The sequence below is a fragment of the Onthophagus taurus genome, chromosome 1, assembly GCF_036711975.1.
Source record: "Onthophagus taurus isolate NC chromosome 1, IU_Otau_3.0, whole genome shotgun sequence".
Classification (NCBI taxonomy): domain Eukaryota; kingdom Metazoa; phylum Arthropoda; class Insecta; order Coleoptera; family Scarabaeidae; genus Onthophagus; species Onthophagus taurus.
Window position 1 is genome coordinate 1,118,081 of NC_091966.1, and position 18,964 is coordinate 1,137,044.

The window sequence follows — 18,964 nt, forward strand, 5'->3', positions numbered from 1 at the left end:
TCTTCGCATCGATGTGGACGTCAAAAATAATTCGACGAGATTCTGCTGTCGTGCCATAGGGTTGTTTTAATAAATCTTCTTGAATCAAAAGGATCGATTAAATTTGCTTCGATGTAAAATAAAAATTTGAAATAATTTTATTTATTTCGTGTATAGACGATTTCCACCGACGCTCAACGAGTTGGGTTTAAATTTGGAGCGCGTGGTTTGCGAACGTTGCCGGTGCCTCCGTCGTATCTCAAGTTACCTGAAGGGGGGAGCGGCCTTTTATAGACACGGACGTCGCGACGGCGGCACCGAGAGTGGCCCTAGAGAGCTCTACCGTCGGTGCTCTACCTGCCTTTTGCCACTCCATCAAGCTGGAACCATCAAGTTTGGTTGGTTATCACGACTCGAAACAAAAATAGAATCGAAACATTTATTTCGGGATATTTGGGTTTGGAGGTGGTGATGATATGATGTTGGGTAATTCGTTTCGATTGGGTAGAGAGAGCGAAATGAAGAAAATTGGATCGCCTGGCACCAAATCAAAAATATTACGTACCGATGAATTTTTGAAAGAGCTTCGGAGATAATTAGAGGCGATGGTCTTTGAAATGATGGTGGAATTTTAAGATTTAGAAATGAACTTTAGGTGGCAGGTTCATTTTGAGAATTCCCATTTGGCAAACGCTTTTATTTCATTTTCGTTCCAAATAGATCAATATTAACTTAGAACTGGTTCTCTGTCGCACGTGAATTTATTACTCTTGGCTTGACGATGCAATTATGGAACATTAACAATTATTTCCAGTACTCTTTATTGGGCACTCTTCCAAGATGTAGGGTGTCTTATAGTAAGATACATTTTAAGAAAAAGAAAATAAATAACTAAGTGTGGTGCTAAAATGATTTATTTTCATCGATAATATTGACTAACAGTTTTTATAGTGGCCTGGTCAGCTCCACTTAATTTTATAGCGTTTAAAAAAGTTAAGAGGGAGAGAGAAGGGATCATTAGTACAAGTGATGCTTTCAGATTTAATCGAGATCTATTTTGAGAAGGTGTAACTCATATCGCCCAATGTAAATTACTAACGTGACCTTATTCTATATTAAGAAAAGCTGGAAAATATTCTTCATGCAAAAATCTTTCAATTTTAACATAAATACTCAAAACGCGCGATCGTAAAAAGTAGAGTAACGGGAAATTTTAAACACAGTCGATTCGTTGTTGGGCTATTTATATGAACATGCCAATTCGAACTGTTTTATGTGTTGGTATGCTTTCGTTGAAAATTCCTATAATATCAATACCGGTTCAAGATAAATAATCTTAGAATTTTCGTTAAAAAAAAATTTACTAATTTAAAAAGGATTATGTGTTCTCAATCGGGCAGAGCTGCAACATTGAAAATTTTTATTTCTTGGATATATTCCAAGTGGACGAACTCCTCCCACCTGGCTCAGATTTTTGAACGATGACTCAGTTCCGGATCATTGTGGAACGAAACGAAAACAGGGTTGTTATAAAAATAAATTTTTTTAAACTTAAAAATCTTGGTAATGAAGCGAAATACGATGAAAGATAAAAATTAATTGAAACTATTCCTCAACTTTCCTACATAACAAAAACAGATTTATCTTAAAAATATATAATTCAATGAATTTTAATACAGGTACAAAAAATAAATATATATAAACAGATATTATATAGTCAAAAACTAAATAATGAACTGAATTGAAACTATAATAACTTATTTTAAGGTGGTGAGAACAACAAATACGACTTGAAAGACTGGGTTTTATAAAATTGTATACAATCCAGAATCCAATTTTCCTTGACGCACTTAATGGTCCCCTCTACGTATTCCCCAACGATTATATCTGCATTTTTTCGGATTGTTGTTATTTTACCTTTACATAGTTTTACTAATTTTTGAAGGTCACCACATTGAGGAGTCGATGTTTTCGCAATGTAAATCTTTCCGCAATCGCTAAATAAATCCATCGTATAATTTCTTCCAAAAGCTTGTTTTTCTTGTCGAGATTTCTAAACAAAATGAATTAATCAATGAAATTATAATAAATCAATCTAGAAATAATATCAGAGTTTTCAGAAACGGTATATTTATTAAATAATGCAAAATTAATTATCGGCGAGACGATAGCAACAAACCGCCCAGCAACAAACTTTTTCCTTTATATTTCCACCTACTTCTAGGGCCCATATCTTTGTTATTTAGAAAGATAGCGAAAAACTAAGCACACGGTTGGAAAGCTTGGTCTTTTCTCTATCTTACAATTAAACCGAGAGCAAGAAAAAATAAGAAACGTCGCGCTGCCACGAATTTTTGCCGCGGCTAAACCACGCTTGCGTCAATAACTCTCTTATATGACGGAGAGAAAACTCTAGTACTATATTCATCTTATGGGAAATTTTCTGCTCTTTTCATCGGTATATAACACATCTCAATCACACGTTTGCACAATCGTTTATCAGCCCAGCAACAAACTTTTCCCTAGTATTTCCGTCTACTTTTCGGGCCAATATTTTGGTTATCTAGAAAGATAGCGAAAAACTAAGCACACGGTTGGAAAGCTTGGTCGTTTCTTTATCCTAAACCGAGTTTTCGTCCGCCGATATGTTGATAATAAGAGCAAGAAAAAATAAGAAACGTCGCGCTGCATTCAATTTACCTTAAAATTACCAAACTTCACGGCCTTGTGCAGCCGTTACCAGATGGAAATTTAATAAATGGTTTACATATTCGAAAAGAGCTGACCTTGGACTATCTTATTCCGAGTTTTCGTCCGTCAATATCTGTCAGCGTCTGTCAAAAAAACGCCCCTGAAAAGGAGCCTACAGTTGGCAACAAACTTTACTTTTGTATTTCCATCTATGTACTTTTCGGACGGATATCTTTGTTATTTATAACGCTAGCGAAAAACTAAGCACACGGTTGGAAAGCTTGGTCGTTTCTCTATCTTGAACCGCTATTTTCCTCCGCCGATATGTTGATAATGAGAGCAAAAAAAAAATAAGAAACGTCGCGCTGACACGAATTTTTGCCGCGACTAAACCACGTTTGGGTCAATAACTCTCTTATATGACGGGGAGAAAACTCTAGAACTATATTCATCTTATGGGAAATTTTCTGCTCTTTTCAACGGTATATAACACATCTCAATCACACGTTTGCACAATCGTTTTTCAGCCCAGCAACAAACTTTCCCCTTGTATTTCCGTCTACTTTTCGGTCCAATATTTTCGTTATCTAGAAAAATAGCGAAAAATTTGCAGCCCTTATTAGAAGGAAATTCAACAAATGGTTTACATATTCGAAAAGAGCTAACCTTGGCCTGTCTTATTTCGAATTTTCATTTACAGACGCCGTCAATATCTGCCAGCGTCTGTAAAAGAAACGCACCTGAAAGACAACCTACAGGTAGCAGAACGCAATCACTTCTTAACCTAACTTTCTTATATGATGAAGGAAAAATTGGAACAAAGTTTTACCTGAGAGAGAATCCTAACTTCATTTCATGTTGACAGATAATTTTTCATTCACTCTTAATTTATTTAAAACCGTTTAAAAACGTATAAGTACGGGTTGCACGGCCGGTGTTAATAAAACTAAAACTAACACTAGCACTATCACTACAACTGACACTAGACCTAGAACTAGAAACTTTCGGGTTGAGCCGAGCGTTTTTTGAAAAAATTTTTGACGTTTCGGGTGCCATGTTGCAATCTTCTTCAGAAAACAAGTTGGAAGCGACCCCGAAAGTTTCTAGTTCTAGGTCTAGTGTTAGTTCTAGTGATAGTGCTAGTGTTAGTTCTAGTTTTAGTTTTACGTTTAGAAACATGTTAAACTGTTCAAAAAGGAAAGATTATTTCATGTTACACCTATTTTATCAGAATTTGGAAGAATTTGAGTGATTTTAGACTCGAATTGTTGAATTGTGTTTTGTAGGTTTTGAATCTGGTAACGTTACCAACCTTGCATTTTAACTCAGTTCATCAATTTAAAAAACGCGTATGCAAACGCGTAAGCGAAGTGCGTCGGACACCGTTGGAAAGAGCAGAAAATTTCCCATAAAATGAATATAGTTCTAGAGTTTTCTCCCCGTCATACAAGAGAGTTAGTTATTGACCTAAGCGTGGTTTAGCCGCGGCAAAAATTCGTGGTTTAGGTAGTTCATAGTCAGAAAAAAGGATTGTGCAAACGTGTGATCACGGTGTGTCACACATCGTTGGAAAGAGCAGGAAATTTCCCATAAGCTGAGTATTGTTGTAAAGTTTTCTCCCTGTCAAATAGGAAAGTTATTAGTGCAAGAAATATTTGCGTGTTTTTATCGGTAGGGGCTTTTTCAGGTGGGTTTTTCTTACAGACGCTGATAGATATTGGCGGACGAAAACTCGGAATAAGATAGTCCAAGGTCAGCTCTTTCCAAATATATAAGCCATTTATTGAGTTTCCATCTGTTAACGGCTGCACAAGGCCGTGAAGTTTGGTAATTTTGAGGTAAATTGAATGCAGCGCGACGTTTCTTATTTTTTCTTGCTCTTATTATCAACATATCGGCGGACGAAAACTCGGTTTAGGATAGAGAAACGACCAAGCTTTCCAACCGTGTGCTTAGTTTTTCGCTATCTTTCTAGATAACCAAAATATTGGCCCGAAAAGTAGACGGAAATACTAGGGAAAAGTTTGTTGCTGGGCTGATAAACGATTGTGCAAACGTGTGATTGAGATGTGTTATATACCGATGAAAAGAGCAGAAAATTTCCCATAAGATGAATATAGTACTAGAGTTTTCTCCCCGTCATATAAGAGAGTTATTGACGCAAGCGTGGTTTAGCCGCGGCAAAAATTCGTGGCAGCGCGACGTTTCTTATTTTTTCTTGCTCTCATTATCAACATATCGGCGGACGAAAAGTCGGTTTAAGATAGAGAAACGACCAAGCTTTCCAACCGTGTGCTTAGTTTTCCGCTAGCATTATAAATAACAAAGATATGGGCCCTAGAAGTAGGTGGAAATATAAAGGAAAAAGTTTGTTACTGGGCGGTTTGTTGCTATCGTCTCGCCGGTAAATTAATTGGTAATTTATCACCGAAAAGGTATAGAGGAGGTAAATAATAAAATTAAAAAAAAAACGAAATTGGAATTCGAAATTTGTATTGCACTTATAGAAATTGTAAAAGAATTGTATTTGGCCTCGTCAATGTCTCAAGCCTTCAATCGTCTCAGTCTCCGAGTGCGGTAAGTTAGCCCACCATTTTTTGATTTTTAAATATTTCATTGTTGTTCTAGAGTTGTTCTACTTTGTTCCAAAGCGGAAAATAGAAAAAAGAAAACTCGGCGAGAAAAACCGAAAAAAACTGTTTTTCTCGCTTCATTTAGAAATTATGTTGAGAATAGTTGCACAGTTAGATAGCCTTAGTTTCCTAAAATTATTTTTAAAAACCCGGGTATTTATTTTCAAGGGTAAATTTCCTGGATATATACCTGAGGGTATTTACCCAAGATGGGTATTTAGAGGTATTTATAAAATTTAATTTACATTGAGTTGATGGCAGTTTGGCAAGCACTTCAAGAATGCAGAGTCGATTATCGATATATCAAACTTATTTATAACATCTACAATGACGGTAAAATTGCATGAAAGTACTGAAAAGAGTAAAAGTAGTAAAATACTGATTGTGACTAAAACAAGGCGAGACACTGTTGAACCCAAATTGTTCATCACAGTCGTCAGAGTGCATTTAAACAACTGGATTGTACCCAAAAAGACATAAACATTGATTGCAAATGTTTAAGTAATTTGCGCTACGGGGACGATATAGTTCTTATATCGGATAGCCTTGGAGAGATTAAACTAATTTTGAACGACTTAAAGGAGGTGTGTGCAAGAGTCGGGTTAAATATCAACGAGGAGAAATCAAAATTTATGATAAATCTCGTTTTCAACTCTAAACATCAACAACATCAACAAATAATGTGATTGAGAGCGTTGACAGTTATGTATATCTTGGCTATGAGGTTCGTTTATCGAGAGATAATCAAACAAGCGAACTAAACAGAAGGGTCACACTCGTATGGACAGCCTACGGGAAACTTAGAGACATCTTCAAGAGAAAAGGCTTTCAATCAATGCGTGTTTCCGGTTATGACATGAGGCTCCGAAACTTTAACATTAACGGTAGCCACTGCCAGGAGGGTCCAAGGTAGCGCAAAGATAGATGGATAGGTCGATCCTGGGTCTAACTCTGAGGGACTACATACGAAATGAAGACCTATGAAGAAGAAGTGGCGTAAATGATGTGGTCAACATTATCACAAAGCTTAAGTGGAACTGGGCGGGTCATGTCGCGCGAATGAAGAATGAGCAGTGGACAAAAAGGTTGCTTGAGTGGAGACCGCGAGCGAACAGACGAAGTAGACATCAAAAGAATGACCAACAATTGGATTCAGACAGCACAGAATACAATCAAATGGAATAGAATGGGGGAGGTCTATGTCCAACATTGGACGCAGAGGGTGCTTGATGACAATAATCATAATAACTTGATCTAATCTAAATTACGACAGATTCGTCTAATGATAATACGTCTTTGATTGTTGACAATTCCTCGTCGTCAACGCCCTCATCATCTTCCTCTTCATTTTTTTTGGAATCTGATATATTTTTACTGGTATCACTTTTATACCCACTGTTTGGATATTTACACTGGGCCGGGGTAAATACCCGTATAAATACACATTTTAGAAATACCTACCCGCCGGGTATTTACCCAGCGCCCATCACTGAGTATAAAGCAACATATAAAAAAAGAGCTGAACTATTAACAGGAATAAATTATCTTGTAAGCGAGAATATGCTGGTGTAATAATGCTACTTCAAATATTGCATTTATTTGCACACAACTATTCAAAGAAGAATTTTGTTATTGTAGGACTAAAAACTGCAATAATTGTTTAAACGTTACTTTCCATAAAAATATAATTTTACCAATCGACATTAACATCGTAACAGTATTTGGCTATGCACAGGTACAGCAAGCAATAGAAAACTACATGTAAACTAATGATGGAACGGATAGTGATTTTGCGTAAAGCCGGATACCGGATATTCGGCATCCCCTTCGGCCGGATATCCGGTATATCTATCCGGCCATTATGGTTATAGTTTCTGGATTATTTCTGAAGTGATACCCTACATTGCCACATTATTGCGATATTTGAATAAAAATGAAATTAATAAGAAAACTGATGATATGTCAACTTATTTGGATCCAAGAAACAAAATGAACTTTTTTTGATACAGATTTAACCAACGAAGCAACTGAAAGTGATAACATCAACAGTTCTGTTAGTAATGAATGTGATGATGAATTACAAGAGAAGAGAAGAAAACTAAACGAAACGGCAACAAGAGATTTTATATATCGTATTGGGTTTGTTGCCATGAGATTGCTAATGACAAACCTGAAATAAATAAAGTTGTATTCAATGAAAAAAGTCCTATTGGGGTTGAACTTGATTTTTATCTGCAGTGTCCAACACCTAAATAGATACTAATTCCTGTGAATGGTGGAGTACTAAGTAATAGGTTTTTAATATCCGGCCAAATCCGTAAGTTCTAATTGTTGTAAGTACTAATTTTTAATATGAAACTTTAAAAAAACTAAAGCCGCAGTGATTAAATAAACATTTTAAGTAACTAGAACAACAAGAACAATTTAGAACAACAAAATAGATGTGATTTTACAAAATTAATGTCGATGTAACCAGAAAAACCGTTTTTCCCTAGTTTAAACGTAAAACACCTAGAACAAATTGAATCAACTAAATTTGAGTTATTTTTTTTAATTGTTATTGAGTAATTTAAAACCGCTGACGCATAAATTACTTCCTGAAAAACTCCAAAAACTTCAATTTCCAAAGAGTAAAGTGTCCAAAAAAAAAAAAATGGGGGGCTAGTCGAAACACCCCTCTTTTTAGTTTTTCTCGCCGAGTTTTTATTTTTTCTATTTGCCGCTTTGGAACAATGTAGAACAACAATGAAAAATTTAAAGATCAAAAATGGGGGCTATATTCCCGCATTCGCAGTCTCCGGCCACTCTCTTCTAACTTTTGCTCGTTTTCGGTGTTTAAATTGCTGTCCAGATAGCCGAAGTTATCCATTACTTCGAAATTGTAGTCTCCAATGGTGACACTCTGCCCAACACCACGTTTCCATCATTTATGTACTTTGAGTCAAGAGTTTGGTTTTGTCTTCATTGATCCTTCGTCCCAGTAGGGATCCTGATCAATTCAGATGTTTGTCAATTTGGCGATTCTTCCTCTCCGCACAGTTTCATTTTCCTTTTCTTTTCTCTTAGTATATTTGGCATAAAAGTACAGGTAAACGTCGTTTTGCGCCAGGGTTCTGTTCCGAGAAACACCGGCGTAAACAAAATCGGCGTAAAATGAACACAAATATAATGGACGATATAAGGTTAGGTTCCGTGTCAAAATTCTAAGAACAATCTAACATGTTTATTTATACATATCCTATATACAGGGTGACCCTTAATCAGTGCTTTTAATGTTATCCGCAAATGATACGCTTTAAAGGTAGAAATTACCCCCTGATCCATGGGTTGTAAAACGGAGGTTGTGTTACAGAGCACGTAAATTATTTATCTATTTCTGCCAATGGACGCCTGTTTCATCAAAATTGAAGATGAGATCTGCAGGGTAACTCCTTTGTTCCAAAATTTCTTTAAACTTTTGACTGTAAGTTCAAATCAGAAAAATTAACAGTTCTTTTTCGCATATGATTACTCGTGTTACACGAATATTTTTTTGATTGGCATCATCAACCCACAATGCTAACATTTTTTCCATTTTCTCTATATTTTTGTTGTTTTTATTTTCTCAGCGTTTTTCATAATTGTTGTCACAGTGGACGGAGGTAAATTTTGAGCTCTGCAGACAAAAGGTCGAGTTTGGCCATCTTCAATGCGTGTAATTACGTCTATTTTGTAATTGTCTCCATGCTTATTGCTTTTCGTGCTTTTTTCGCACAATGTTTAGGTTCTGAATCACTATTGTCTTCCATAATGAAACTAGAAATTGAATATTCTTTGCCTACTGTCGTCTGATGTCGGGTGAACCGGGGAATCCCAGGCGGGCACCAACCGGCGTAATTGTGAATCGGTGTAAATCGAACCGGCGCAAAACGACGTTTACCTGTAGTTCTTTTTTATCATACCAGCAATGCTTTGTAACACTGAACAGAGTGTACTCAGCATAATCTTTACTATCTTCTATAGATATTTCTGAAAGTATCCATGTCCTGTTAAGAATTGAGTGGTGAGAAATTCACCCTGCAGTGTTTTAGTTTACAACAGGGTTCGAATAAATCATGATTTTTATAAAAAAAAATCAATGATTTAAATCATATGATACATTTTTAGATCAATTACGTTATGTAACATAAAAGGGGAGATTATTAATGTTTTTTGCTAGTTCTCTCGTTTAAGAACGTGTTAGAAGATATTTTTTTATGTATATCGAAGTCGGGACAATCGTCGCGACGAAATACGTTACGTGTCGCGACGAAGCCATTAATAAAACCGAACGGTCGGTTTTTTTGTTCTTTCCATATAAAGTGTTGTGATTAAAATCTTTAGTCTCTGTTAATAAATTGTAAAGGTGAAGTGAGTAAAATAAAATAAGCGGAGGAAAAAAGACAAAATTTGGAATTATTACTTACAATTAGAAAAAGTGGAAAGAGGAAAGACCGGAAGGAGCAGAGGAATTTGTAAAAATTGCGGAAAGAATATACAAGGACTAGTTCAAAGGTTGAAACAACACCATGGAATTCTGATGGAGAAGACGTCGCACCAAGTAACACAGAAATTAATTTAGTTAAAGGTAAATAGTATTTACTGCAACTTAACCCTAGAAAGATAACCATATTTTATAGTACGTTAAAGATAACCAATCGACCACGTCGATTCGACGTAGGTTATCTTTCTAGGGTTAAAAAGACTTAACATATTATATTCTTAAGATATTCACCGCTTTCAGTCTACCAAAAATAGACTACAACATATTTTATTGCGTTTCTTTTTGTAATTATCATCATAAAACCGGTATTTACCACTGTATAAACAAAAAAATTAAATTTTTTTTACTCTCTGAATGTTGTAATAGTATATTAAAAAACAAGTTTCGTAAGACACGCTTGAAATGCACGAATTCAAGTTGAAAAACGAGTGGCGAAGCCACGAGTTTTTTAATGAATGAGTGCTTTAAGTCTTATGAAACGTGTTTTTTATGCTATTTTTTGTAATTCGCGTTTTTATACTTTTTTTTAACAAAAATACAGTAAATTTTGGCAATGTAGGGAAATAGGTATGTAGCAGTTGGTAGCACCGGAACACTTGAAAATAGAAATTTTAATTGACAATTAGAAACTGTCAAAACACAAAATGTATTCACCTGACAAAAATGTTTCATGTACACCTCCCAAAATAAGATAAATTGCTTAGAGTTCAATGTCCTCATCATTGTAGACCTTGTATTCGATGCTAAGAACGTGTTTAAACATCCATAGACAAACATTGTCACATTGACAACTAGAAAAATTAATGACCCAATGTCACCAACTTGAACTGGTTCCATAAAATGTTACTAAAATCTCATTACAGCATCGGATGCTGTAAGGAGTCTCATTACAGCACCCGTTTGAGTACTGTTATAGCTTCCATTACCGTAGCGAATTACAAAAAATCAATATCAATATCAAGAGCAGCAATATGCTCCTTGGCTGTGTATGTAACACAGCATGATCAAAAGCTGGGTTACTGTTTATGCATATTTATATATTTTTATGTTTACAAATTTAGTAAAATTTTTAACAAAATATGAGAAAGTACTATTTTCAGTTATTTCAATATTGTTCTATAGGAATTGAGAATTTATCTGAATGAACCATTGCTAGTAATAAACAGTTTTCAATTAACCCTCTCTAAACGACCGGCAAGCACTTGCTCATCTACAAGTTAGTTGATGTCATTTGCTGACAATGATTCAGCTGTTATATCTAAAAAACGCAAAATAAATGCTAACATAAATTTGGAAAACTTTATTGTTCGAACGCATATTAATAAAAAACAAGAAATAGATAAACAGCTTTAGATGTATGGGCAACCCGCAAGTGAACCAGGCAATTAATTGAATTGTTAAGACCTGGTTACAATCTTCCTTCTGGCAAAATAATTTCTACGACACTTTTGGAACAAATTATGAAGAAGAGAAAACTAAATGTTGTTTAAAATTATAAATTATACAATTATTATAGCTTGATGGAAAATCATTAGTGCTGCCAAGTGATGTGAGGTGGAAGGAATAGTATGGCAGATTGTTTGGAAGTATATGTAAGCCAATGGGAGAAACTATTAAAAGTGTGTGACGAGAATAAAAAGGAAAAAGACTCGACAATATACAAAAAAGTTTCAAACATTGGTTTCAAACGCTCAGCGAAAAATTATTTGAATATCTTAAAACCTGTAAGTGTAACACTTGACAAATTACAAAAAATGCTTTCCTCTCTGACGCAGTGGAAGTTTAGAAAGAATTAAATACATTACTTGAAGACAAATTATCATCAGTACAACCACATAGCCTATATTTTAGATGTTACTAAAACTACGTATAAGTTAACATCCATAGAAAAAGAGAAGGCTTTAAATACAATAAAGGAAATGTACTCCAATACCGACTTACTACCGCTAACTATAAAACTACAAGCAAAAATTGAACCATTTTCATCAGTAATGTTTTCAGAGGAAATCTTAAGTAATGTAAGTGCTTTACAATGGTGGGGTGTCACAAAAACTCATTGCTGAAGTAGAGAAGGTGCTGCCAACATTAAAGCAATTTTTATGTGCAGTTTGTTCATCAGCTTCTATTGAGAGAATATTTTCAACATTTGGGCTTGCTCACTCTACTTTACGAAACAAGTTAGGTGTTGAAAAGGCAGGAAAATTAGTTTTCTTGTATAAATATTATAATGAATATTAATTTTTGTATTCATGTTTTGATAATTTTGTAAGAAAGTGCAGTTTTATTTGCAGTTTTGTTTTTGATTTAAATCATTGATTAAAATCATAATTTAAATTAGAACCCTGGTTTGCAAGAACTCATTACATCCAGAATAAGCTCTGTAATCCATCTACTGCGTCGTTCATCGTTCCACTTTCTTGACGTATAACTACATACAGTGCGACCCATTTGAAAGCGGAACACCCTCGTAAAATTTGTATTTATTATCCGATTTCGATAATTTTTTTTTTTAATTTTAGAGGGTAAAAAACTGTACCTTAGGTAAAAGAGTCACGTTTTTCTTAAAAAACAAAGGCCTACTATTTCACTTTTTAGGTGAAAAAAATGAAGAAATCATATTGGGAAATTTTTTACAAAAAATTTGAGTACACCACTGCATTAAGCGGTATTTTGAAATGGGCATATACCAAATTTCATCAAAAATGGTCAGAAATTAAAACCGTTACAGATAATTGAAAAATATCATTTTTCATGAATTTATTTGATCTGATTCTAGTAAACCATGACAAAAAAAGGTAATAAAATACAGACAATAATACAATAGTATATTAAAAAACAAGTTTCGTAAGACACGTTTGAGTGCTTTAAGTCTTATGAAACGTGTTTTTTATGCTATTTTTTGTAATTCGCGTTTTTATCCTTTTTTTTTCTCAAAAATAAAATAAATTTTGACAATGTAGGGAAATAGGTATGTAGCAGTTGGTAACACCGTAACACTTGAAAATAGAAGTTTGAATTGACAATTAGAAACTGTCAAAACACAAAATGTCCCCTGACTAAAATGTTTCATGTACACCTCCCAAAATATGAGAAATTGCTCAGAGTTCAATGTCCTCATCATTGTGGACCTTGTATTCGATGCTAAGAACGTCTTTAAACATCCATAGACAAACATTGTCACATTGACAACTAGAATAATTAATGACCCAATGTCACCAACTTGAACTGGTTCCATAAAATGTTACTAAAATCTCATTACAGCATCGAATGCTGTAATAGAGCTTTCATTACAGTCGCGAATTACAAAAAAACTATTTACATTTGTTACAGATGAAATTAATTGATAAAAAATTATATTTTTCATTATCTGTAACGTTATCTGGTAATTTGCAACAAATTTTACGAGGGTGTTCCGCTTTCAAATAGGTCACACTGTATATCTTTTTTTGTAGTAATGGCCTTGAAAGATTTGATGTGATGTGCTTTCTCATCAAAAAAATTTTTTTCTCTTTAGAAATGAGATACCTCTATGAACCTAAATTTCCTATGAGGAATTATTCAAGGTAATTTAAAATGTATAGACAAACACAGCAAGGTGAAGATTTGCTTCTTCTTCTACTTTTCAAAATTTTCTTTTCATCATTAAACTTTAGTATGTTGAATCTTCTTTAATATAGTCATTTTAGCTTTAAATGACAATTTTGCAAAACATTTTTGCTCCCAGTTACAAGATTCATCTTAAACTCAAGATTTTGCAGTTTCATTTTCTTCATAACTTCTTTCATTCGTCCCAGTTTTTGCATCTGTTTTGGTATGCCACTTTCTCACAATCACTATCTATTATTGTTGAGTATCATTTTAAATAAAAGCAACAAATGCGATACAATATTTTCTGTAAGTATAAATCAGCAATACTTAAGATGTATTCGGACCTTTTTATGTTGTCTGATACCTGCCAAAGTTATAAATTAGAAAAAAAAGATATCTTACTTGTACAGCCATTGAAAATTCCGTCATTTCATAATTCTCTTCTGGTAACCATTTCTGTTCTTTTAAAGATTTATACAACTAACAAAAAAATTATTTATATAAATTGAAATTTACTTAAATATATTTATAATTACCCATTCAGATCTTAATATCCAACAACCTCTTGCCATCGCCCTAAGCACATTAATAGTTCGTTTCGGCTCGGCCAAAATTAAATGTGAAGTATCCTCGGTAACATCGCGTTCAGTTATAAAATTACCCAATTTTTTTACAATTTCTTCAAATTTTATCGATTCTTTAGTATGAAATCTTGAACAAACGATGCTGGTGATTTTCTTCGGCTTTACGGGTGTATTATATTTTCTTGGGGTTCTAAAAGATTCTTTAGGTAAAAAATCTAAAGTACTTCTGCGAATTCTTTGTGAAGAGCGAACACCTTGAGAAGAATTATGTTGAGTTAATTTCTTTTCGTTTACCTTTTTCTCTTTTACCGGTTTTCCGGGGGTTTTAAATAAATTATCATCAGTTGTATTCGTTTTTGAAATAACATTTTCAGGAAATTTTTTACTCTTTGGAGTCGTTACCGTTTTTTTATCGTTATCTAGGATTTGCGCAATAACATCGTTTTCATTGTACAATTTTCTTTTGCGAGTTTTCTTCGATTTATCATCTCTTTGAGATTTGTCAGAATCATTTTCAGAACTATTATTGTGGAGGTTTCTTTTTGCGCTTGAATTTTTGGAAATAGAAGAATTTTGTTGATTGTTATTATCATTTTTTGATGGACTATTTTGAAGGGCGTCCAAAATCTTTTTTGCGCTTGGAGTCATCAAAATTGAAGAAATTTCCAAATTACTCCTCAATTTATCATCATTTATCGAATCATCTGATGAGGAAAAATTTAATTGTTTTCTTTTAACAACACTCACATTATTTGTACTACTTTTAATAGCTTCTTTTTCATCATTTTCATCACTAGATGAAAAATTTAATCGAGCCCGACTTTTTTTCCTTTCAGTAATATGCACATAAATATTCTTTTGTATTGGAATTTCAGGACTTAAATTTCCATTTTCAATTGAATCATTTTCTGTATTAGACTTATTCGTTTCAAAACTCGTCATTTTCTTTTTTAACCTATTAGAAGATCTTGACGACTCAAAATCACTACTAATTTCTTTTGAATCATCACTCAATGAAACACGTAAAGAAGATAATGCAGCAGATAATTCGGGCGTTCTTCGTTTAGAACTTGCTGATGATATACGTAAAGAACCAATAGGTTCGGAAACACCGCCAGAAATTTTTTTATTAAACCCATTATCGAGGGATATTTTTAATGAGGATAACGCGCTTGATCGGGTTGAACGTCGATTTGAACTGTTTGAAGATAACTGTAAAGATTCAATGGGTTCAGAAGCAATGTTTGGTTCTTGTTTTGATTTATTAGATTCGGTGGAAATTCGCAATGAAGATAAGGCACTCGATGCGGTTGTTCTTTGTTTAGAACTTTCTGATGAAATTCTTAAAGATTCTACAGACTCAGAACGAGTCATAGACTTTTTAGAACCCTTTGATGTGGTTCTTTGTTTAGCTTTATTTAATTCTATTGAGTCAGATGAAGCAATACTTTTTTTATTAGATTTTGAAGGCATATTGAGAGAATGCTCAGAAGTATCAACATTCTCATCTTCACTTAAAGATATATGTTGACTATTTTCTTTATTCTCTCCCTTTGAATGTTGAAAAATAGTGCCAATTCCGGACGATATGAATGAATCCCCTGATATACTTGAATTAACGACATTTTCTCCAAAATGAGCGCTTAAACCCTCCTCCATCTTCTTTTGCAAATTTCTACTGCATTCTAATTCATCTTCAACAACTTCTGCATACTCTTGTTGTAATTCCTAATAATATTTTAATACAAAATTAAATGTTTATTAATTTATGTAATAATATGAAAATTAATTAATTACCTCACATAGCAAAGAAACATTTGAGCTGTATGCTTGTGGACCTAATGCGGGATAATGCTTTTCGGGTACCCTACAATGATTTTTTCGAACGGCTTCCAACCAAAGAACAGAAACTAATTGAGCTTTAACCAAATTAGCTCTTTTATAAGTTTCATAAGACACATCCTTAAAAAAGACAATAAATTATGGCAAAAATCTTTAATAATTAATATATTTTACTTTAATTATAGCATGTGTTATCCCTTTACAAATAAATTCAGAAACTCTCCCTCCCATTGTCTTTAACAACGCCTTAACCCCACTCGACCTATCCTGACCTCTACTAATAATCTCCACATAAGCAACAACACCACATAACAATTTATTAAACGGAAGTGGGGCTCGAATATAAACTTTCTGAGTGGGTGAACTAATTTCAGCAGCAAAAACTTTCTTTCTATAAGCACTCATTGGACTAAAGTTATTTGTCTTTGTTAATTTATTTTTATCTTTCTTCTTCTGCAACTCCATGATTTCTTTCTCGTCATTTTTGTGATTAGCTAAAAGCTGCATCAATAAAGCTTTCTTTAAAGGATCATTCATCAACGTGCTAAACAAAGTTTCCTTGGGCTCTTTCATGTTGATTTGTGAGAGCGATCGTCGCATACATGACGAAGATTTTCGATTCGCTTGGGGAGTTGAAAATAACGAATGTCGGGAAGTGTTATTTGATGCCATTTTTAATATTATTTATATAAAATTCTAAAATCACCACTATTACACTCACTCACATTTGTTGAGGTTAAATTGACAGTTAATTTGACATGGACGAAACTTTAAATTTGATTGGTTGAAATTGCAACAAAGCGCCCTCTAACGGAAAATATCGCATAACAATGTTTTAATTATACAGGGAGATTCAAAAATAATTTGTAGGAAAAAAATAAATACAAATTTGTTAATAATGAATTTATTAAGTTTTTAATTATAAATAATAATTTCAATTTCCTTAGGCTCTTTCCTGTTGATTTGTGTGAGCGATCGTCGCATACATAATGAAGATTTTGAACGAAGAGAATGAAGAGAACCAGGCTTGCGATTAGAAAACTTTTATAACAAAAATTGTTGCAAATTTTATTGTTGACAATATTGCTCTCTTGCACTTTTGCTCTTAGATACGTCAATATCGAGATGGATACGAAAATATGGACATTTTATGAATTTGTTGCTCTTTCAAGTTATTAAAGGTAACTCTTGGAAATCGGAGCATGCTATGAGAAATCGTTTATAACAAAAATTGTTGCAAATTTTATTGTTAACAATATTGCTCTCTTGCACTTTTGCTCTTAGATACGTCAATATCGAGATAAATACGAAAATGTGAACATTTTATGAATTTGTTGCTCTTTCAAGTTATTAAAGGTAACACTTGGGAATCGGAGCATGCTATAAGAAAACTTTTATAACTAAAATTGTTGCAAATTTTACTGTTAGCAATATTGCTCTCTTGCACTTTTGCTCTTAGATGCGTCAATATCGAGATAGATATGAAAATATGAAAATTTGATGAATTTGTTGCTCTTTCAAGTTATTAAAGGTAACACTTGAGAATCGGAGCTAGCAATAAAAAAACTTTTATAACAGAAATTGTTGCAAATTTTGTTGTTAACAATATTGCTATCTTGCACATTTGCTCTTAGGTACGTCAATATCGAGATAGATACGAAAATATGAAAATTTTATTAATTTGTTGATTTTTCAAATTATTAAAGGTAACACTTGGAAATCGGAGCATGTTATAAGAAAACTTTTATAACAAAAATTGTTACCAATTTTATTGTTAACAATATTGCTCTATTGCACTTTTACTCTTAGATGCGTCAATATCGAGATAGATACGAAAATATGAAAATTTGATGAATTTGTTGCTTTTTCAAGTTATTAAAGGTAACACTTGGGAATCGGAGCATGCTATAAGAAAACATTTACAACAAAAATTGTTACCAATTTTATTGTTAACAATATTGCTCTCTTGCACTTTTACTCTTAGATGCGTCAATATCGAGATAGATACGAAAATATGAAAATTTGATGAATTTGTTGCTTTTTCAAGTTATTAAAGGTAACACTTGGGAATCGGAGCATGCTATAAGAAAACATTTACAACAAAAATTGTTACCAATTTTATTGTTAACAATATTGCTCTCTTGCACTTTTACTCTTAGATGCGTCAATATCGAGATAGATACGAAAATATGAAAATTTGATGAATTTGTTGCTTTTTCAAGTTATTAAAGGTAACACTTGGGAATCGGAGCATGCTATAAGAAAACATTTACAACAAAAATTGTTACCAATTTTATTGTTAACAATATTGCTCTCTTGCACTTTTACTCTTAGATGCGTCAATATCGAGATAGATACGAAAATATGAAAATTTGATGAATTTGTTGCTTTTTCAAGTTATTAAAGGTAACACTTGGGAATCGGAGCATGCTATAAGAAAACATTTACAACAAAAATTGTTACCAATTTTATTGTTAACAATATTGCTCTCTTGCACTTTTACTCTTAGATGCGTCAATATCGAGATAGATACGAAAATATGAAAATTTGATGAATTTGTTGCTTTTTCAAGTTATTAAAGGTAACACTTGGGAATCGGAGCATGCTATAAGAAAACATTTACAACAAAAATTGTTACCAATTTTATTGTTAACAATATTGCTCTCTTGCACTTTTACTCTTAGATGCGTCAATATCGAGATAGATACGAAAATATGAAAATTTGATGAATTTGTTGCTTTTTCAAGTTATTAAAGGTAACACTTGGGAATCGGAGCATGCTATAAGAAAACTTTTATAACAAAAATTGTTGCAAATTTTATTGTTGACAATATTGCTCTCTTGCACTTTTGCTCTTAGATACGTCAATATCGAGATAGATACGAAAATGTGAACATTTTATGAATTTGTTGCTCTTTCAAGTTATTAAAGGTAACACTTGGGAATCGGAGCATGCTATAAGAAAACTTTTATAACAAAAATTGTTGCAAATTTTATTGTTAACAATGTTGCTCTCTTGCACTTTTGCTCTTACAATTAGATACGTCAATATCGAGATAGATACGAAAATATGAAAATGTTATGAATTTGTTGCTCTTTCAAGTTATTAAAGGTAACACTTGAGA

At 33.3% G+C, this 18,964-nt stretch overlaps 1 protein-coding gene across 1 annotated transcript; it reads right to left on the reverse strand.

Moving 5' to 3' along the window:
• Positions 1-875: 875 nt before the first annotated feature.
• Positions 876-16,599, reverse strand: LOC111419685 (microcephalin). The gene is made up of 5 exons (XM_023052534.2): positions 16,014-16,599; positions 15,795-15,959; positions 13,950-15,725; positions 13,816-13,893; positions 876-2,032 (listed from the first exon to the last, which is right to left on the reverse strand). Exons 1-5 carry the CDS (start codon positions 16,509-16,511, stop codon positions 1,742-1,744), a joined length of 2,808 nt encoding a protein of 935 aa, XP_022908302.2. The 5' UTR covers positions 16,512-16,599; the 3' UTR covers positions 876-1,741.
• Positions 16,600-18,964: the final 2,365 nt, after the last annotated feature.